The sequence below is a fragment of the Pleurodeles waltl genome, chromosome 4_2, assembly GCF_031143425.1.
Source record: "Pleurodeles waltl isolate 20211129_DDA chromosome 4_2, aPleWal1.hap1.20221129, whole genome shotgun sequence".
Lineage (NCBI taxonomy): Eukaryota > Metazoa > Chordata > Amphibia > Caudata > Salamandridae > Pleurodeles > Pleurodeles waltl.
The window spans coordinates 668381035-668404559 of NC_090443.1; the positions used below are offsets into that span (position 1 = coordinate 668381035).

Consider the following 23525-nt stretch of genomic DNA (forward strand, 5'->3'; position numbering starts at 1 on the left):
TCCTGGCTTTTCCCTGTGAGGCGCCCATTCCTGGGCAACCCCCAGGGTGAAGCCAGCCATCCAAGCGCTGTCAGGGCCGTTGTGGAGATTAAACAAGCTATTGCCCAGAGTTACAGAGCTGGACCCATTTATTAGATTAGGCACTGAGGCAAGAATTATCTGGTCCAAGGGAATTGAGCCCAAGACCCGCCGAGGCGGGAATTGAACCCTGGTCCTGGGCCAGATCTCTGCATTAGGGTCTGCCGCTTTAACCATTGTGCCACACTTCTCCACTGCCAGACCCACGGCTTCTCCTCAATTGTTACTCAGAACTATCATGGAAACTGTCTCAAAATGACCCATTAAATTAATTCCTAAACCAAGATCAGGTGGAGCTCTCTGCCCGTACTTTATTTGCTTTAGCACCATTTATAACGGTGTGCCACATCTAGTAGTGTAAATACAAATTTTGTTCCCCAAGTAGAGCACACATAGGTAACATTCTATGTTCGTCCAAGGGTAGTGCATGATAAACCTCTTCTAACTGGTTACCTTTGCGAGCAATCCAAAATGGATTTTCATCTGCTTTGTGGGTGCTTTGCACAATAGCATTTGTAGTCTATGGACTAACTGCCTGTGCAGTGGAATGCACATGTTGTACTGGACAAGGAGAAAACGCTCCCTTAGTCAACTATAAGACACAGTAGTTTAGTAAAGTGTCTTACTTCTGCAATTGACAGATTTGCGGAGTCAGGATAAGGTGTGTATAACCTAGTCCTCTAGAACCAATTCTGATATTTTGAACTACATGAGATAGGTGATTGCAAAACCATGTTTGATGTTCTTAATAACCTAATGAGACATCTAAGTCATGACAGGGTTTGTAAATATATAAGATTGCAGCAGCTCTGTGTGTATGAATATTTCTCTTATCAGGACCTACATGATGAAACTCCACCCATGAGCAGAATATTTTAAAGCAGTACACAGCATGTGTGTTTACACCAAACGTTAGCCCACGCCCCATGGCAGGGACACCCTAGCATGGAGATGTTGTGTGACTGATGCCGTAAAATTTACCCCTACCAGAATATGCTGCACTATTATGTAACTGATTCAAAACACAAGACTCAAACATGAAATCAAAATGGGGAATCATTTTTTAAGTCAAGTGCCTGTCAAACCAACAACATAAAGGAGAAGTACCTTCTGAGGTGAAGGAGATATCACGTATTACAACAGACATCTTTCCTAATTGTAATAATTGGTTTCATGTATGTGCCATTCAGAAGTACTCAAAGCCAAATGATATGTTTACTTCATCTACATACACGAACACAGCCCAGAATTAGGTTTGTAGATCACCCTGTCTCCTAGGTCATTGTCAATGTACCAACCCAAGACAGACTGCAGCCACCCTGGAACCCACTAAGCAATATTTTTTATCTGTTTTATTGATCTTTTCACAGAACTTACTAGTACATAACCATTTACTAACTCCCCCTTCCTTTCCCTTGCAGTGGCACAAAGTTAAGCAGTGTGGTAAGTCACCTTTGAACTGGTCTGTGTTCAGGAATGTTTGTGGCAGTTAAGAAGAAACAGGGCAAATATATTCTGCATTTAATCGTTTTTTACGCAGTAGTTCCATAATACTCTTATCTAGGCAATAGATAACTTAATATATTGTAAAATTTCTAGGATGTATTCTTCATCAGATAAATCCTTGTTCCAGCTACCTTCATGGATGATCCAAAGACCTGTCAGTCACTTGTCAGAGCCCCAGCATAAACTGGTGTTTCACCCCTCAAAAAAATAAGACAGCAAGTACCCTGAAAAACAAGTCTTTATGGATGTGTGGGGTGTTATCATGAAAATGTGTAGTTTGAAGCACAGTTTAATTATATTCTATAGAGCTTACAATTCATTGTTACAAGGTACATGAATAATGCATGCTGTATATATTTTTAGATTTGTCAGAGCCACATTTTGACTCTGTCCATCTAGGTTTTAAAGGTCTTCTTTGTGGTTTTTTCATTCAGTGCCAAGAGTATAGGCCCACATGTGTATCCTCCTGTTTGGCAGAGTACCCCTGGAGCTTTCTTCAACACTGAAGGAAGGTGATTACATCCATTTTTCATATTGTAACAAGCACAATTATATTCATTATGACTAAAATAGAAGAGAAAGTCAAAAGTAACATAGGGCCCAATTCACAAATGTTAACTTAAACCTGAAGTCTAAACTTAGACCTGAAGTCTATCTTTAAATTTGAAGTCCAAACTTAGACTTCAGGTGTAAGTTTTCCTTTGTGATTTGGGCCCTCAGTGTATTAGCACATGTGATTGTGAGACACAACAACCTGATGGGAAAGGCTAGAGATAATGTATAATTATATAGTAATGCAGGCTGTAAGAATTTATGTTGTGTTTAGTTTAACGAGTGATATAGAAAAAGTACCAATCCTTGAGATTTTGGGTATGCTAGCACTCAAGCTGATCTGTAGTAATTCAAGTAATGTGTTGTTGTTCCTTGATTTTGTTTTTAAAAAAAGCGTTATTGCATTTTGATAATACAAACATCACTCGTCGGGCACAGTGGGACATTAAGACATTCAGTTATGCAGTAAAGACATCACAGCTACATAGACAGTTTGTCCCGGTCAGGTTGTCCCGGTCAGGTAACCGTTCCCTACACCTCCCCCAACTCACCCACCTATGCCCCACGCCGTCTCTCTTGGCAAACTATATGGCACCAATATAGCCTTAGAACCCACCATAGCGAGCTCTACCGGCTATTAAAGGCCCGATCCCCGCGTTAAATGCCTGAGCCGAAGGCCAGGGCATTTAACAAGGGAGAGGGACTTTAATAGCCGGTAGAGCCCGCTAAGGCGGGTTCTAAGGCTATTAGAACATTCTGCCACTCAGGGCAGAATGTTCTATTAAAAAAAAAAATTCACGGAGCCCGAGAGGATTTAAATCCCCTCGGGCTCCGTGAGGCTTTGTTCACAGCTGTTGCTGTGAACAAAGCGAACATTGGAATGTTGGCGCTGCGGGCTTTTACCGGCCAGTAAAAGCCCACAGCACTCCATTGTTTTCAATGGAGCCTCCAGCATTCCAATGTTCTAATAGCCCTTAAAGCGAACATTGGAATGTTGGCGCTGCAGGCTTTTACCGGCCAGTAAAAGCCCGCAGCACTCCATTGTTTTCAATGGAGCTTCCAGCATTCCAATGTTCTAATATAGCCTTAGAACCCGCCGTAGCGGGCTCTACCGGCTATTAAAGGCCCGCTCCCCGCGTTAAATGCCCGAGCCGAAGGCGAGGGCATTTAACAATGGAGAGGGACTTTAATAGCCGGTAGAGCCCGCTACAGCGGGTTCTAAGGCTATTAGAACATTCTGCCACACAGGGCAGAATGTTCTATTAAAAAATATATATATTTTCACGGAGCCCAAGGGGATTTAAATCCCCTCGGGCTCCGTGAGGCTTTGTTCACAGCTGTTGCTGTGAACAAAGCGAACATTGGAATGTTGGCGCTGAGGGCTTTTACCGGCCAGTAAAAGCCCGCAGCACTCCATTGTTTTCAATGGAGCCTCCAGCATTCCAATGTTCTAATAGCCCTTTATGTCTTATCAATCAGAACCATCCCTCATTCAGTACATTTCTAATTTCTCAAGAGGCGTGCGAGTTAAAGCCTCCTTGGTAGATTCTCCCCATTTCTATCACATGGTAATGGTGAACATTTGGGGTATCAGAATCGGGGTCTCTGAGGCTATGTATCAGCTGATTCAAGGCCTAAGCCCCATCAATCGGACCCTGACCCATCCTTGCCTCCCGGTGCCCACTGAGACAGGCCCTCCCTCCACTTCAACAACCTAGGGCCCCTGGTGGCCTTCCACTGCATAGTTATCTCCCTTTTTTCAGGAACCAGGGCAATATCTAGAAATCTAGTAGTAATTGTATGGTGGGCGGGCCTGGGGAATCCTCCAAATGGACAGGCCACAGGGGTGTGTTGAACCTCTCTTTAGGTGACTTCATTAATGCAGTCCACAACTTCCCTCCAATAGTTAATTAATAGGGGACAGGACCAGATCATATGTAGAAATTCAGGACTCTGTTCCCTACATCTAAGCCACGCTGCTGCTGACACCAGGAAGAGCCGAATAATTCTGCCAGGAGTGAAGTATGCTCAATGCAGGAAATAGAAATTAATCAATATAAATCTGGCATTCCTAGATACTGTGCAGGTGTGTTAGAGTCAGCCCAAGTAGAGTAATTGATTGGGTGTGTCACATCCCCCTCCCATTGTTCTTGCAGTTTTTTAGAGGGTGGTGATGCAAGGCCCAATATATGCCAGTCACTGCCATTATACGTCCTGTTGAGCTGACAACATGTATGGTAAGGGGGTTTGGTCATGCTAGTGTTTGAAAGATCATGCAAGGTGGCGACAACCACTCAGTGCAGGAGAACCTGGCCTCTCAGGAGGTCAAATGTGGTGGAGAGGTCATCAAATGCTAGAAGTTCATCATCTCTATAAAGGTCACCGATACTGGTCACCCCTGGGGTCATCTGTTCCAGCCCTCCTAATTAGAGGTCTGTGGAGTACGGTGAGTGCCCTGGAGGGGGTGCCGCCAACAGTGCTGGACAACTCACAGGTCCATAGTACCTTCCCATAGTGGACGCTCAGGGCGTATGAGTATCTGAAATAATATGCAGAAGTCGGTTGTCACCTCTGTGCCGCCTCCTTCAGGTCCCATTCCCAAGTGAATCCACTGGGTGAACCACTGGAGATGCACAGCCAGGTAACAAGCCTCAAAATCTGGGGTAGCCAGTACCCCCATTTCTGTTGATCACTGTAGTTTAGTCAATGCCACTCTGCATCGCCCGGCCCCCGACAACAGCGAGTCCAGATTCCTGAAAACCTGCCGGGGGACAACAATGGGTAGTGTGGATAAATAGTACAGCAGTCATGGTAGCATGACCATCTTTGCCACTGCAAGTCTCCCCATCACAGAGTAGCAGAAGTTTCCAAAAGTCAACATTGGTGCGAACACTCTGACAGCTGCACAGATATTGCCCTCTAGGAGATGGTGAGGGTTATGATATATCTTGACTCTCAGGCTCTTTAGGCAGGTCCCCTCTCAGGTGACACTATGCATGCCTCGTGGAGGGGGGCTGTACCAGAGATCAGGAATAGTTGAGCTACAGGTCCAGGAGGTCTGCTGCACCCAGGAGGCCCTCCTCCACATGTCTTAGGAACAGCAGCATGTCATCTGTGTGTAGAGCAGCATAATGAGCAGTGCCCTGTACTCCTGGTAGGAGGTTCCCATTTATGCTCGACAGGCCAATGGCAAACAACAATGGGGAGAGCAGGCAGCCCTGCCGTGGCCCACGGCGTAGAACTCAGAAATACACCTGCCTGTGTAAACCAAGGAGGGTGGCTTCTAGTAAAAAAGGGCAGTCCACTTGATGAATCCAGCCACCAGACCTATTTTTGCCATTACTTGATAGAAAAAATCCCAGCAAAGGCTATCAAAGGTCTTCTCTATATTGATCGCTATGATTCCTGCCATATGTTTCTCCTGTATATCTGCCCCGAAAATCGACAGAAGCCGATGGATATTATGAGTGGTATTGCATCCAGGAATAAACCCAGTCTGGTCCATATGAGATAGGTTCTACCAGGGCTTCCGCTTCTTCCTGCATCCCCACTGGGAGAGCCATCTGGCCTAGGAAATCGTCTATTAGAAGTGGGTTAATGCCTGCAGGAGAGCATTTACTGTGGTATAACAGTACTGAAATCTAGGATTGATGCCTTCTTGAGTGTAAAGCTGCTCAATCCACCTCAAGGATCAGGGACCTCCTAGAGGGCCGAGTGGTCAGCCAGGCCAGAAGGGCACCCGCTTTGTCACGTTCACTCAGGTCATATATTCCTGGTAGTCAAAGCATCTATGTTTTTCACTATTGGCCGCTATCTGTTCCCGTGCATCAATTAATTGTTGTTTTAGATCTGGGTTCTGCGGTCCTGACAGTTCCGTGTCCCACAGGGCTTCTCACTGGAGTCCACATCGCCGCCAACATGCATCACACCCCTACTACCTCTGCTATGCAGCACCCCCAAATACCTGCTTTGAATGTATACCAGTTGGTATGGGGAGATGAAGTAGTCGCCAGTTTAATTGTAAAATAGTCTTGTATAGCCTAGCTAATAGTTTGGTCTAACACTGGGTCATCAAGGGTCTTAACCCACAGCTGGAAATTTGGTAGCGTTCCCTGTGCTAGGGAGAGCAGCACTGTGTTGTGATCCGAGATTGTCCTGCATAGGTATTCTGTAGCACAAACTGCCCAGGGTACTCCCAGAGAGCATAGAAATGTGTCCAGGTGCACATTGAGCTCATGCACGCCTGAGTAATTCCGGGGTGGAGTCACCTCCAGGAATTCAATAACCGCCAGCTCTGCTGCCATTGTGAGAAGACTTGAGAAATGCAGAGGACCGGGGTGTCCACTAGTGGTGGGTGGGATCTGTCAAGTGTCAGATCTGCAATGCAGTTATAGTCACCACCAAGATACATGTTCTGTGTCAGGAAGGGGGCCATTGTCCGAGAGTTTAGTAAGGAACCCTCCTTAATCAGTGTTGGGCACATATATCCCCACTATTTTCAGATCAGGCCCCGTTGGATATCCTGTCACAAGCACATATCTACCGCAGGGTCAATCAGCTCATGTGTCTTTTAGAAAGGTACCTCAGTAGGGATCCACAGGAGACCCTCCCTGGCAAAAGCAGAGTGTGTGTTGGCAGACACCTGTCCCTGTCATCTCTTATGTAGAGCATCCCTCTCTGTGGTAGTGAGGTGGATTTCTTGTAAGAGGACTAGTTGGGCTCCCCTTCTCTTCAGGTATGCTTGCACTTTATAACACTTGGTCATACTATTAAGTCCCCACATGTTTCAACTCGAAATTATAGGTTAAGGAGGTCACCATTGACAGACACTGTAAGAGTGGCATTTCTGCTTGGACCAACTACCTGTTGCCATACAGTGGGTGGTGGTCAACAACCGCTGGGACCTATATTTGTGCAATGGGACAGGGGAATCCCCACACATACACCCCACAAACCATAAGTCAAAAGCCCAACTCCCCATCCCCAGGACAAGAAAGAACAGACTCCCCATCCAAACCAAAAAATAAACATACACTTTCTGTGCAGTCAGCATCCGCACAGCTTCAACAAATGGGGGGGGTGGGGTGTGCCAGCTACCGTGCCTGCTGGTGTCACATCACACCATCTGACAGGCAGTCAGAATAAAAGCCTCACCTTAGCCCCACCCACAACCATTAAAATATCAGCAATAGCATATTATAGTAATGCAGGATAATCCAAATAGTAGTTAAGCTTCAAATAAGCATATCAGTGCTATTAGACAATTTCTTCAGCGGTACCAGTCATAACCACAGGCATTAGATTCCTAGAGGTATGCAAGCATGTTCAGGCATGATCAGAGTCAGTGCCCTGCAGTTCTTATCATAATACTTTCTCTTCCCCTTCTAAAGAGGGGGAGGTTAGATCCAGCTCCACTTATGGCCGCTACCATCTCCACCACTTGCCTCTGTTCGAGCAGGGCCTGCAATCGAGAGAGCACCACTCCAGATCTCCCCTGCCTCTTCTTCTTAGGGGGTCCCCGAGGTTTTTTTTTAGTAGTTTTGAAGGGGTCCCCTCCAGACTGGGGGAGATGGTCAATCCAGTCGCAAGGCAAGGAGGTAAATTATTTTACTTTGTCTCCCTGTCCAGCAGGGGAATAGCATGGCAGAGTATCCCAAGGTCTCTGAGGAACCTTTTGGCATACAGGAAAGATGCCTGTTGTTGCTGGACCCCTCTGGATAAGTCTGGAAAAAATATGACCCTCTGATTTTCAACCATGATAGGTCCCTTCTGTCGGGCAAGGTCTAGGATATAGTTGTGGTCCCTGAAGTGCAGCAGTTTGGTCACCATCGGTTGTGGGGCTGCTCCGGGCATCGGTTGGCGCACCGACATGTGGTGTGCCCTTTCCAGAGCGTAGAATTGGGAAAGCCCTTCTGGTGCCACCTCCGTGTGGAGTCAATTCTCCAGAAAAGTAACCATGTTCGCAGGCTGGCTCTCTATGTGCTCTGGTAGGCCAATGATTTGTAGGTTATTTCTGTATGCCTTGTTTTCAGTGTCCTCAGCCCTATTTTTGAGGGTCATTACTTAGTCCTCCTAGCATGCCATTCATTCTTGCAGGGTAGTCACTTTAGGGGTAATGTCATTTAAGGAATGTTCTGTAGTAGTGACTCTCTCCGCCAGTCTACAATGGTTATCATGTAGAAGCCCTATATCTGCAGCCAGTGTCAATCTTGAGCTCCAGGACTTGCAATGGTCTTTAGGATAGTGTCCAGTGTTGCTCCCTGCTGTCCACCCAAGGGGGGACCTCCCCCACGTGCTAGGGGACAAGCCTTGCAAGAGAAAGGGGTAAGTAACCTCCCTCAGCTTGGAGTATTTACCCATGACTGTGAGGTCTGGACAGGTCCATTGACGGGGGGCAGGATGGGGGGGAGGGGGAGATGTCACCAGGCTGCATGGTTGCCCAGAGAGTCAAGTGAAGTTGTGGGCAGCAATGGGGGCTTTAGCTGCAGTGTTCAGGGAAGGACACCAGGCAGGTTGGGTAGGGGCCCCACCCTCTGGTCATTGCAGCCAGACCTTCCCCCCAATTTCTGTTGGCAAACCATAGAGGGTGCTCTAGGGCTGCCCAGGGAGGGTAGGGCAGGTAAGGGGCCAATTGGGTGCTCCCCTCGTCAGGGACCTCACTCTCCCAGTAGCAGCAGCAACCAATGCCCCCGGAGTGTGCCGCCGTAGCAGGGTAAAGGGAGATGCACTTAGTTCAATCCCTTATGACCGTCACGCTGCCCACTCTGAACTCTGCGTCCTCCCACCTCAAGAGGTGCTATGCCAGGGAGGCTCTCCAGGATAGGAATCAGTTCCTTGCTATTGCCAGGCTCTCGGTATTATGGGGTATGCACTGTGCTGTAAAAATATGTGGGGCAGCGCAGGTAGCTCAAAGGCACTACTGATGCCTGCAGAGGCGGGGGGAATGTCATGTACCTCCCTGGTGTGCTGGGGTCTGTGCCAAGTCCTCAGTCCCCTAAGCTGCTACTGTCGTAGTCACAGCAGTTCTGGGCAGGGCCTCGCCAACCTCAGGCAATTTTCTGCAGGGCCAGCTCAGCAAAGCCAGGGCGGGCAGTCGATGCCAGTAAGGCCCAGGAGGGGTGCCGCACCTGCAATCCTGGCCTGGGGCCCACACCAAGAAGGCAGGTTCCACGGCCAAGGTGTGCACGGTCACAGCTGCTCATCCCCCCTCCCTCCACTCCCCTGTAACTGATTGGGGGTTTTGGATCTGTGGCCTATCAGGCCATCGTGGGCAACGTCACAGCTGCTCCAGACCTGGACACACTATTCTCAGGCATCCCTCTGGGTCAGGTAGGGCAGCCTAGCACAATCAGGTCGGGGCCAATAGGGTCATCAGTCAGGCCCAAAAAGGGCACCGCTCCCCCAATAACAGCTCAAGGCTCACACCAGGGAGGCAGCTCTCTGTACTGCCACCACATGTGCAGTCCCACCCACAGTCGCTCGGCTCACGTGCAGGATCGTCCACCAGATTGCCTGCTTGGGTGGGCCATCTCTCATATAGTGCCCCCTACGTTCCAGGAAGCGGTTGCTCGGTTCAGGACCAACAAAGTTTTCAGGAATCCCCTGGGGCCTTTGGCGGGTCCAGTTGCTCAGATCTCGGCCCAAGGCTTCCATCTTGATGCAGGGCCTCACAGATTCTCTGGACTGTCGCCAAAGTTGTTGTTTCAGTGGCAGTGCAGGTGAAATGGGTATGGCTCCAGGGTCAATGGAAGGTACTTAGTTATACTGCATATCTGGGGTGGGCAGTGTGGGGGTTGAGAAGCAAGATGCCCTTGGATAGTGTGGTTCAGCCAATCAGCCAAGAGAGCCACAGCTACCATCCTATTCCATTGGCACTGAGCCCCATCCCCCACACCCCCCCACCGTTGTTCCTTGATAGTGGCATAATACATAATGAAGAAAACAGCTGGTTACTTTTGGTGTCTTTAGGTAAAGGGATACCCTGTCTAAATTCTAGAGAATGATGAATTAACTGAACTATTGAGTGGAAGAAATGATGCGAAGGCGGTCTGCAGGCCTGGAGTTGATGGGCCAGAGAAACATTACTGTGGTAATGTAACCATGTGGGAAATTGCTCCATGCACTCCATCATGTCTCGTGCATCTTTTTCGTGTAGTGGAGATCAGTGTTGCTATGCAATTAGCGGCTGACTGCATTTAAAAACTGTTTGCTATTTAAAGGGAAATGGTGCCCAATGACGATGTGAAGGCAGTTAGGAAAATCATGTGAAGCAGGTAATAGTATGGTACTGTCCAGGATAAAGCCATCTTAGAATCGGCTATTAGGTAGAAGAAAAAGTCTGGAGGAACCAGTATAGCATACATCCTATGGTGGGTTGTTCAGATATAATTAAGTCAGAGGCACTGAGCGGGTCAGTGAGGTCATGAAGCAATATGATTAATAAACTGTTTGGAGTCACTTGATTCTGTACTAACCTTCAGGTATATTTATATAGGCAAGTTACAAATTACATTTAAGTGAAATGAGTGCTGTGATACATTACATGCCTTGACCCACAACTGGTTCAGTTATGCATATCACCCATAACTAATTAAACACTATAGCTAGTGTAGGATACCTGCATAAGATGATTATATATATATATATATGGAAAATTTCACTTACCCAACAACTTGTAACACTCCGAGCCCAACACTAGATGTCGGAACCCACATGCACAGCATGTGTATCTGCAGCTACACATGCCATCGAACACATATATATATATATATAAGGAGAAGTTACAGATAGCTACAAGCACAAGTCAGTATTTGGCAATGGCAACACAAGAATGAGAACAGGCTGTGTTCTCTGAAATCATGCATACATACAACATACATTTAATCTTTATTACATTTATAAATCATTGAAATTTCATTAGAAATTCAAATATTGGTATATTTCAAGTTTGGATCGGAAAGATATGTTTGTCTTCTTGAACACAATGTTTTTGTTTCACTCAGATCTTTTTTTTTCCAGGGAAGATTTTGGGAAAAACAGGTACAGTTTGAGAATTTATTTTCTAATAAAAGGAATGGGGCAGGTTACTGTGTTGTGGTCCGCTTTAAGATCTTTATCTCTTATCGGTTTTGCATTGTGCATCTTGTTTCCTGTCTGATCTAGTCACTCTTGCATAGTTATGCTTTACATTTCACAAATATTGCCAAGAGAAGAGAAAATGATAGGTGGGTCAGCCCATAGCTCTTCTAAGTTAGAACAGTTGGAATTAGGCAGAAGTCTTGCAGAGTGATTTAAGTTTCGATACCTACATGTTATCTTCTCGTTTGACCTAACCACACCAGGAAGTTCCACACAAAACGTGACTGCTGAAAGCATATTTTTTATCAATCTAATGACCACAAAACAAAATTAACCATTGCGTTTTGGTGGAGTTGACGATTTAAGTGTGTAAAGTATAGATGAATAGCAATTTCGCTAATTGCTTTGCTGCAGCAAAACACCACTCTTGTTAGCATCTGTCCATTTGTGAAACTCCAAGTCATGGGCAGCGTTGAAATGTCATTAAACATAGTAAAGAAAAGTCGTTCAGAAGTAATGTTACACACACTCTTGACCCCATTCAGTAAACATGACTACAAAGAGAACTTACCCCTCTTGCAACAAGTTCCATTTCAGTAGTCTCCCACTGGTTTATCTGCTCTAAAAAGTATATCATTTCATCAAAAGCGTCTTCAAATTTCTTTGGATTCTGTAACGTGAATGGGAAAGTGTACTTTTTACACTGACTGTAGTACATGTGATCATTATGCAAATCCACATAAACAAGTATTGGAAAACCTTGAAATTGAAGGAGATAATAAACATTATTGTAAGGCTAAGGAACCACAAATTTACTGCATCCTAATGCATGGTAGATTTTGCTTCATCATAAGCATGACTTTTTTTTGCAGGCCGCCTTGCTATGTGTGCCTAGACCAAAAACACTAAAACATATTCATTTTCAAATAAGCCACTAAATGTCATAAATGCTGCTAACAAGTACAACATGGAGCAGCTGCCCAGGCCCACCTCTCCACCTACACTCTGCTGGCACTCAGCCAAATCCAGGATCCACTTTGTTCCAGGCCCTCTGTGCATTTTTCTTCCTTTTCTTGCTTCTGTCCCACTTGCCTCAAGCCGCTTCCTGCTCTCTTTTCGGCCCTTTTTGCTGTTCCTGCCGCCTTTCCCTCTGTCTTTGCTGTTGCCCCACCTGTTTTTCTTACTCTCCGCTTCAGTCTTTTCCCTATTACTTCTTTCTCACCTTATTCCATCATTCTTTTTGTTCTCTTTTTGCTGTTTCTGCCCTCTTTGGGCCCTTCAGTCCACTTTTGATGCTGCCCCATTTTGCCCTTTTCTCATTACTTCCTCCCGCTCTCGTCTCCCCTTCTCCTTTCCACCTTTTCGCCAGCCCCACCCACCACCTCCTAGAATCCCTCCTCTGAGGACCTACGTAATGGGGGCCGCAGTGTCATCCCGCTGAGAAGGAGCCCAGGCCCAGCTCTCCACTTACCGCTGTTGGGCCTCAGACAGCTCCAGGATCCACGTTCTACAAGACCCTCTCTCCTCTGCTGCATTCTTCTTCCTGCTTCCTGCTTCTGCACCACTCTTATTGAGCCTCTTCCAGCTCTCTTTCCTACCCTTTTTGCTGCTCCTGCTCTCTTTCCTGCTGCACTCCCCCGTTTCTCACTAATTTTTCTTACTCTCCACTTCTGTCTTTCCCCTATTGCTTCTTTTTCACCTTATTCCTTTGATCTTTTTTGCTCACCTTTTGCTTTTGTCAGCCCTCTTTGGGCCCTTTTAGTCTGTTTTTGTTGCTGCACCCTTTTGCCCTTTTCCCTCACCTTTCTCCCACTCCTGCATCCTCCCGTTTTCCCTCTCCTTCCCTGTTTTTGGCCCACCGCACCCACCATCTCCTAGAGCCCCTCCTACCTCTGGGACCTACTTAATAGCAGCCACAGCACAGCCCCACTGAGCAGTGTCCAGGCCCAGCTCGCCACCTACCTCTGTTGGCTCTCAGCCATCTCCAGGAAGAATGTTCTTCCAGGCCCACTCTCCTCTGCTGCATTCTTCTTCCTATGCCACTCTCTTCTTGAGCCTATTACTTCCCTTTTCGCTGCTGCTTCCACCCATTTCCTGCCCGTTTTTTTACTCTCCACTCCAGTCTTCCATTATTGCTTGATTCCCACCTTATTCCTTCATTCTGTTTTGCCATGTTTTTATTTTTTACTGTCCTCTTAAGGCTCTTTTAGTCTGCTTTTGCTGCTGCCTCTTTTTGCACTTTTTATGCTCCTTTTTCCAGCTCCACCCCATCCCACCTCCCCTCACCTTCCTGGCCCCACCCACCGCTTCCTAGTGCCCCTCCCACCTCAGAGGAGTTATTTAATGGCAGCTACATTGCAGCCACACAGTGGGGGTGCCGCTGGTGTGTTAAAGGCAAGCCCATCTGTGCCCTTCCGTGCCTGGACCATGCCCAGTGACGGGAACCCTCGTCCAACCGCCATCCAGAGCTACAATTCTACCTCCTTCCGCCGCCTTGACCCTGCAACAAACACTGCCATTGCGCCACACCACAATCCATAGTAGGAACTTTCACCTGCACCTTCTGCCACAACACACACACCTCCATACCTTTCAGCAACACCCAGCCCACTTGACGCACAACACCAGCTACCCACCACCAGCTTGCAAGCACCCCTCCTTAACACACGCTCAATTAGTAAACATGACCCAGAGTTCTGGGACCGTCTCCACACTGGCATTAGACATCTTCCTAAACAAGACCTGGCTCAAGCCCACGTCAGCTCCTGACGTCGGCTTACATATGACAAATAATCATGGTTTGGCAACTTTTGTGCGATTCCACAAATGTAGGCAAAGATGAAATTATGTTGCAACCACTCTTCAAGAGCACCGCAAACATGGTCAGGGCAACAATTGGTCCACTGGACCACTGCCCAATCACATTTGTCTTTTTTTACCTGCATAAAGCAAAAGAGGTTCCAAGAGAACCCCTTCCCGTTTGCAAATGGTTATCACCTTTTTTGTGAAGTGGGTAACCAACCTATCAATGGTTAAGCATTGCGATTCAAATTTGGAAGGGATGCAAAAAACAAACCCCTTCTAAATTGCAATTTGTTATGAAATTGTATTCCTATTTTGCAAAAATAACTACTTACCTAATCACAAAATGGTTTTGGCACATTAAATAAAAAAAGATTTCGCGGTTAGAAACCCTATGATTTGGTGAGCTGCAGGCTTCATCACTGCTAAATGTCTTCGTATAACTGGCCCCAAGTCTCTTCAAGGAATCCCTCCCTGAATCTCATATAGCACTTTTCGATGTAGATGCACACAATGTTTCCCAGAAAACAATGAAATATTCCTTCATTAGATGAGTCGTGATAGGGCGTAAGGTGAACCACTTGAATTTATTTATAATCAACTCTAGGCCTTAGAGTGCACAGCATCAAGATGAGATTTCTGATCGTGGGCCTTCTATTTGGTAGCTAGCTAGCTAAAAGGAAACCAAGTGTGAGGTTGCATATATATTGTGATTATGGTTAAAATGTGTAGTTCGTTCCCCTTAAGTTTGGTCCTCAGGCCCAGCTAAAATATTAAAGCTGTACAAATAGTTTCTAATGCACTTCCTGTTTAGTTTAATGTTCATAAAAAGTTGGAAAGGAGAAGGAGCCAGACAAGCGATTAACTGGTGTCTTTCATATTCCGTCGCATAAAAAAAAAAACTTCATGTTAAAACTTAGCTGTACATACTTTCCCAGGATAATGTGGATGTCAATTAAATAATACATGTGAAATATCTCCACTAAGCCAAGCACAGTAGGAGTTGCTATGTCATGCCAGTGTTTACTTCGAAGTCAGACAGTCGGGTGGAATGAAAGATGAAAAAATGATAAATCACATTTTGCTATACCTTTCTAGTCTTCGCCATCAAAGTAGAGAGCACCTTCCTTGTAGTCTCCACCAGGAATATCCTATTGGACGACTCTGAAAGAATTAGCTGAAAAAAATAAAAAAGAAAGCACAGTACAACGGCACTGTTTGAACGCAAGTCATGCAGTATTTTAAACTGTATTGAGAGATAAGGACTTGATAAACAGCTTTGAATTGGTGTGACAAAAATGCCATGTAAATAACTTCAGCGTGTACTTAGATATGGCCAGCGTTATCGACATACCACAGATTCCTGCGAAGCACAGGGAAGCGTGGAGGAACACGAAGCCTTTCTAATGTGGCAGCTCAGTGCCAAGAAGACACTCCTTGTGGAAGTTTACACAACTTCCATGTGACGTGAAAGTAGTAACATGCACAAATGACAAAAGTATCAGTTAGTACAGTCAACTGATTTTTGTTTCCTCTCAAATTGTACATGTCCATACCACTTCTGAAAATATAAGTTCTGACAATTGTCATCTAAAATATGGGGAATTGCCAGAAACCTCGACAATTAATTTGAAACATTTTACACATTCCAGCCTTCTTTCATAGGGTACTTATTTTTTCCCCCCAAAACTGAACTGTAAATCTATAGAGATATAAGCTTTTAATTACAGTTAGGGTAAAATGATTCCCACATTTCATTTTCAACGTTTGCACACTATATCAACATAACTCTATACAATGGATGCTGAGCCGAAGCCTCTGTACCATCTGGCGTGCATGCAATTTATGACAACCATTAAAGAAAGACAAAAAAATGCAGTGCCACAACCTGCAGTCAAAAATACATGTGTTCTCTTTCCTGCTCTCCCTATAACACCATGACATCTTTCACTTTGACCGGGAGACCGATTGAGGATGGACTCCAGGACAGAAGGGTCATTTACATTTTTACAGAAGAAATGGCATGCAACTGTAGACCTTTGAGTGGTACATGTAGATCCACTGCCTCAGCATAACTCGAACCAACCCAATCTCTTGCCCTGTGAAGTAACTACCCAGGGTAACCTCCTCTTTCCGTGTCATAACAACTGTTCCTGGTCTGGGCATTTTTCCATATTCAGATAAATTTTGGGTTTTGTAGTCAAGTTCTGCTTCCATTGAACTAATTAGACAAACACACCTGGAATCAATGATTTGTAGGTGGAATTATCAGGATTGAAGACCGTGTCCGTAATGACCTGGAGTGAGGAGGTCACTTTACAACTGCCAGTATCCTCCCATAGGAATGGCTGTTGCCTGACGAGCATGTGTGCAGAATGAGAAACCCTTGACTCAGAAGAGGGGCAATTCTAAAATATTAATGTTTTAAATATACTAGGAGACCACTACATGTCCAAGAGTCATTTAGTTTATATAGGCTCAAAAATCTACATAGAAAGTACATTTCAATTTAAACGTTTTAGGCTGGGGAAAATTGCATTTGCTTTTTGTATTTTTTTTTTTCCATCTACTAGGAATTTTCGTTTCCCCAAAGAAGTGACGGACTCAACAAGAACAATACTTCCTTGTTGCCTGATCTAAATAACTAAAGGAATCTACACCAACAGCCATTTCAATGTGAATGAAGCGACCAGTCACTTAAAAAGCGAGTGAATAATCCCCATTTGTTATTGATTACTTACGTATATCACAACAGGAAAAAACTTTTGGAAGCCATCCCAAAATGCACTGCTCAAATTTTAAGATACCTAATATCAATATTCACTACATTATTTTAAAGGGATTTGCTGTAACCAATAGGAAAAACTTTAGGAAGTTGTCCAAAAATGCACTATTCAAATTTTAAGATAATTAATTTTAAGATTCACTACATTATTTTAAAGGTGAGTACTGCACATCAAGAGAAGCATCCTTTGTGCATAGAGGTTCAGGAGGAATGATCACAGAATCACAGAAGAGCACCTTTAGTTCTTAAAATAAAGTGTAGAGCTTACAAATTACATTCCAACTTGAGGTTTTCTAAGTATAGACATCCAACATTTGGTCTACTTTGGTATGAGGGATTTTGTTTCTGCTTCTAACAATAAGCACTGATGCCAAGCCGTGCAAAAGAGCAAAGCAGTAGTTTAACATAAAGCCACATACTGTACGCAGTTGACAAGACAACAAAACAATTACCTGAAAAGCCTGTCGAATACAATGAAGCTTAGCAAGAAAATCACTGTCTCCTAGACACTCTAACATTTCAGTCCTACGTAAAATGGAAAAAAGGTTTCCAATTAAGTGAACGCTTACATGAGCACGTGGTTATTTGAAACGGATAACCACCTTTCCCAACAGTTTGTGAATAGTGAACTCAAATATTTGTATGTCCCACACTGTTCTCCAGTCATAAATTGGTAGTTCATGCAAAAAAAGATGCGGTCAGCCGTAAAGTAAAGTTTAAAAAAAAACATATAGTGAAATCCAAATGTTGAACCTCTTTATTAATACAAACGCAAGTTGGCTCTAGATCCCTGTTTAATAGTGCAATATGGTAAAAGCATTACTGCATTTAGGCAGTATCATCTTACCACATTATTTAGAGTCCAGGCACAAAAAAGGCAGTAAGACATATAGTAGCATGTTTCAATACTGTACGTTGTACTGCATGTTTTTCAATGCTATCGTCATTTTGCTGGTGTTTGTTTTCATGGATTATTAGTCGAATATAGCGGATTTGTCACTAACGTGTCATTGAATTGCACACCACTCTAAATGAGCATATCAGAAGCTTAAAAAATATGACTTTGATTATACATTGCAGGGGCTGGAATTGTGAAAAAAGCGATAACAAACCTATTTTCCTGACGTGCAAATCCTCAGGCTGGGATTTGTGAAGCTAAGAAAATGTTGGCACATCATCACCAATTGAAAAAGCAGACAGTAGGGATTCCAACATAACTCTTAGTTTTAAATGTGTTTAGAATACTGAGCCACTATAAAATAAATGAATAACTGTTCCTACAGTTACAATATCTAATACAATGCCCTTAATGTCATTTTAGTTGCTACATAAGAAAGGAAAAAACCAACCTTAAAACTCGGCAGTAAACTTTACCCTCTTCTGCAAGATGCATCGCCTCCTCATATAGTGGACAGTGGTTAAGAGAGTCCAGGCTGCTTGCACTACGCATGCCTCTTTGCTCTGAAAGCTGAAAAATATGGCAGGCATTACTTAAAAGGGTTATCCTAAAAAAATATTGTGATTTCATGTTTTTTGTCTACAATATCAAAAGAACTCCACATGCTTTGATTTTTCCACATTGTTATCAATCATTAAGTTCAATGTCTTCTGAAGGTCCAGACAATTTAATTGTAAGCACTAGAAAGGCAGGGAGACAGCATAGACTTGCTAGCATCTTTGAACACATTAGTGGAAAGTGAACTATTTAGATTGATGCTTCTGTATTTAAGCATCAACATCACATGAAGAAAATAGGACATACTTTGAAAAGCATTCCTCAGTACTTATCAAACTATGGGTAGATCTAAAAAGAATGCTCCGTTTTTAGCAGACACAAAGGGAAACAAGAGCATGAAACCTAATCTATCACTGCAACTCGTTTGCATATTTTGCTATTCATGTGACTGGCTACCATATTAACAGAATAGGATCTGGCACTGCTAATGAGGAGTCAATAGATTTATATGAAATGATAACCGCACCAAGACTGAGATGCAAATAACACAAAGCTAGACAGAGGATGAGTTTTCCCCAACCTAAGATGATACTTTCAAGAAGCACATGACCAGAAAACACATCCATGGCATGATTAGAATAGAACAAACTTTTTACACCACAGCTTTCTACGCTTAAGCACTCACATCACCATGAACAGAATGGTCTGATTATCTGAAGGCACACCAGGCGTAATTGAAACTGAGAATTACAGATAGAAATGTTCATAAAACAAATGACAAGAAATCAAGACAAATTGAGGAATAGCGAACAAGCATTATGAAGCAAAATGAAAGAATATTACTACACTTTCCCGATTTATCCCAATTAGGAAGAGCATCCAGCTTACATAATATTCATTTCTGTAGCTATATATCAACCATATTCTACACACGAGTCCTTATGCAGGATAAATGAAGCAGTCCGGCAATGCAGAAACCTTCAATTACAGCACTTGACCAATCCATGAGAGGAACATCAATAAGAAGAGGGTCTGCAGGCAATGTATTGCAACATATGCCAATACAAAGAAAGTTTTCTCTAGTAATATAAGTATATCATACTATCACCTCTTTGTGTTCAATTTTCTAAAATAATCCTAAGGAAACATCTTAAAACCTGGCTATTTCCAAACTAAGCCGTGTCAAGTTACTGTCTGACAGTACAGGTTCAGGTCTTCAGCACCAAGAAGCTTAGGTGTTTGTGGCTTATAAGGGGAATTGAGGACCAGGACTAGAAGCCAGCCTTTAAGTTGCCAAACAAGGTCGGCTATTGTACTGGTAAGAACTCCAGTGCAATACAGGGAGAGATTTTGTGAGGGTGCCAATGCAAATCGGACTGGAGTAAAGACTTGGATTTAAATTGCTAAAGGGAATGTCAGGGGAACTTAATGGCACCTCTTTGGTCATGCTCCTTGACAACTGTTGGAAGCAGAGGAGTCAAGAAATCCATAGGTTCTTGAAGAGAAATGCCCCAAACTATGTGTTTTATTTAGGACTCAATCCAGACTTAAGAGGAACAACTCTGACAAGTATCTCCCAAGTGTGCTTGTTGCATTGGCCAGCAGGTGCATGGTAATTTGTTGAAGCAAGAGATCCTTCTTCGTACAAAAGTAATGTAGATGGACAGAATTTATAGCATTATGGAGACAGATAAGATCCATAATATGAGACTACCATGGTGCCTGTTTAAAGTAAAATGAGATTCTTCAATGGCAAATATTCCCTTACTAACACAGACTCCATCCAATGCTCTTAGAATTTTCAAGTGATCAAAAAGAACACATGATACACTAAGTTGGACAACAGATAAAATGATGAAGCCAAAATAAAAATGAATGTACCAGATATGACAGATATAGTGGCTGTAATCACCTTAGAGACAGTTTTTAAAGATTTCTCACTAAGTACATACCCTGTAGGTTTTATTCCTCAAAGATGCAAGTGTTTTAATTGCTCAACTGTTCTGTTTTAATTCTTGATTTTATGGATTTGAGAATGCTAACTGTGAGAACAAATTAACTTTCTGCCATGTTTCTACAGGATATATTTGCCTTGATAACTGGTATTATTGAAATCTGAGGAGTCTGACTGTCAAACAGGTCCTAAATGCGCATTCAATTTCTAGATAAAACCTTAATGCTATTTAATTGCCATGTTTGATATGTTTTTATTAGTTAGTGTGTACAAATGACACAAGTTGCCTAAATTTCAAATGTAAGCCCGCAGATAAGCTTTTCCACTCACAATCGATGCAAGCCCTGCGGTTTTGGTTGTGAAACAGGCATGTAGCACTCCAGGATAGCCTAAATGTTCAAAGTAAAATTTGAACTTGTGTTTACAACTAAACTGCTAGATTCAATACTAAGTGAGCTGTAACTGTGCTTTGTCACAGTTCAGAATATCTGAATAGTGTATGAATCTAGAATGTAAGCTGCATCCACACTGGAATTTTTTTAAAAGGAGAACATAAGCTTAAGAGCTAGTTTGCTGAAGCCAAGTTGAACACTTTTAAACAAATGGGACCATACCGCATGTTCCCACTGCCGAGGTCTTGCCACGAGTGCAGCCTCCCACCACCCCCCACCATGACTGCGGGGCCACCTCCACGAGGGCTGTGGCCCTTTGTGAATCAGGCCCATACAGTTTCATAAAACCTATTCTCCTTAACTTCAGTTAGCAGATATGCACAAAGGATATTCCACCATGTAACTAAGAATAAAAATCGTTTGCCAATGTGGATTTATATTTTTTCTTAGAAAAGTGACTTTTACAAGTCGCTACTTTTTCTGGGGGCTCTTCTGTGTTGGAGCTCTTCCTCCCCTTCACACACTTGAGATCCATATGGCTCACAATTGATTAATGGCTATTCCTAACTACTTTCCTCAAGCAAGAAGGCCATCAGACACTGATCAAAGTTTTCCCTTCCAATCACTTTCTATTTTTACATCTGTAACAAAGGAAGCAACAGGCACATTCCTGCCTTTAAGATGAAACATCTCACATTTCCAGAGGAGCCCCTGTCCCTAGGTAGGGAAGTCACATGTGCACAGAAAAGTGGGATCCTGCTTTCATCCTATATGAATGAGAGGGGGAAGGTTTTAGGAGGAGGTAGGAAAGAGTAAATCCCAGACCAACCTAATTTCTGCTATTTTGCAAAACTGCCCAAAGTATTTGCAGCTTACCTTTTCGATAATGTGCCAAGTTGGATCAGTAATTGAACCACTGTACCCCATAAACAGGGGCGAAATCTGTGGGGACTTCAACTAGTTTCTGAGGAATAGCTACCAATCAAAATTAAGACCAGCTTACAAAACATCTGCAACACCTCTCAAGGCAGAAAGAAGAAAGAACGCATACCCATTTGGAATAATTCATGTCTACAGTGTAAAGGACTTAGGAATGCTGACTTCTGCTTCATTTTTTCAACGCTGGAACTGAAAGTCTTTTCTAGAGGCCAGAAAAGATGTTCTCCTGCTGACCCATAAGGCTAAGAAGGTCTAGCACCTATCTCTGAGAATCCTGCTTGCTGGGGATCTTCCTTTCTGAGGAGAAACATGTGAAAAATCTAAGGAGCATAGACAGGTGCTTCTAACAGGAAGAAACCAATAATATTAGTGATGACTGGACTTTTGGATGTGGTCCTCTTGGGAAGTAGGGATAATCCTTTTCCTAGGAGAACCAGTTTCCAGGTGCCCAAAAAGACTTCACTAGAAGTTTCTGAAGTGAAGGGATTATACAATTTGGACATGATGTCCGTCATGTTATCTACTTTTTCAAATAAGGACATTTGTGTCAATTGATTGAAACTATGCCTGCAAAGGACACACATTTTCAAATGCCTGTTCTCTTGTAATCTGTGGAGCACTTCATTATTCAGTGTGAAAAAGTAATGTCATGCTTCCTTTAATGTCTATGTTTTGATAACCACTATCAATTCATTGGTAGGTTTATGTTTTCTTACAAAGGCTGCTTTACATTTTCAATAACTTAAGGTCCATAAACCAGTAATTTGTTGTATTAATTTTATTGTCCTATTTAGATGCAAGCCCTTTTTGTGTCACTGCACTATTAACACTTTTAACTTATAAATAAATGTGTATGATAATGTTATCTTTTACATTTCGTAACTGTAAACATTTGGTCTTGTTCATTTGCCTCATACAATTTTGCCTGTGGAAGACCTTGCTGCAGGTGCCAAATTATCAAAGGCAAACTTTAGATTTCTCACAAAAACCTGCTAACTATTGGGGAGTAGATGGTTTTGGTTCTGTAGGTGCTCTACCACAGCTCATATCAATGCATGCAGCCTCTTACTCATGTGGTCTAACAATCCAGCTTCATGTTGAGGCTCCTCCTGATTGAATGTTTATAAGAGTAAACACTGTATGGCTGACTGACAGATATTTACCTAATGTTGATTGATGAATAGGTAGCAATAATGATAAGGCATACATTTAAAAATAAACTCAAAATGTTGAGCACCCTAATATTTCTCTGAATTGTATAGGGCAAGGACACATCACAAACTGCATGAAGCAGTAGCACTTTTAACGATAATCACAGGATGTGATTTTGTGTCACAGAGAAAAGTAAATTTACTGTAGACTGGCTCATGTCTGTTGGACTGGATACAACAGGGCCCTATTATACATAGGGTGCACTTTCTCTGTTTGCACCACAGCGCACCTTAAAACACGTGTTGGGGCAAACAGAGAGAGTGCGCCCTATTACATTAAATGCCCTGCCCAGAGGGCAGCCACATACTCAAGCTGCTCTGTCTTTCACTGTGCAGGGAGCAACCTGCCTGCACTTTCAAGGGGGATCAGCGTTCCCCTTGCATGCAGGTGCATTGAGTGACTGCACCCACCTGCAAAGGGATATCAGTGGCCCCCCGCCAGAGGGCTGCTGTCAGCGGGCACACTGTCAGTCCTTTTAGGTGGTGCACTGTCAGTGTGCCTCCTGACAGAGTCTTTGCCTCTGCGCCAACGTCTATAATATGGCGGGGACGCAGAGGCACAGGGACTTCCCCATTTGCATGGGGCCATGCCCTCTTGCAAATAAGGGAGCACCCTCTAGTGATAGAGCTGGCGCTATATGTGTGTCAGCACTACATTACAGAAAGGGCTGCACAAGCTTCTGTAGTCCTTTTGGTAATACCAAAGTGGCCTGTGGTGCGCAAACTGGGCACACATGTCTGCTGCGCCCACGGAGCACTTTGTGTAATACGG

At 43.7% G+C, this 23525-nt stretch overlaps 1 protein-coding gene across 2 annotated transcripts in view; it reads right to left on the bottom strand.

The window, feature by feature from the left end:
• The window catches only part of MIGA1 (mitoguardin 1), a 457181-nt gene that overhangs the window by 140454 nt on the left and 293202 nt on the right, over positions 1-23525 (bottom strand). For both annotated transcript variants that reach the window (XM_069232246.1, XM_069232247.1), the window contains exons 9-12: positions 18151-18269; positions 17254-17326; positions 15107-15193; positions 11786-11884 (exon numbers count right to left, since the gene is read on the bottom strand). In XM_069232246.1, coding sequence (XP_069088347.1) covers positions 11786-11884; positions 15107-15193; positions 17254-17326; positions 18151-18269 — 378 coding nt within the window. The remainder of the gene's footprint in view (positions 1-11785; positions 11885-15106; positions 15194-17253; positions 17327-18150; positions 18270-23525) is intronic.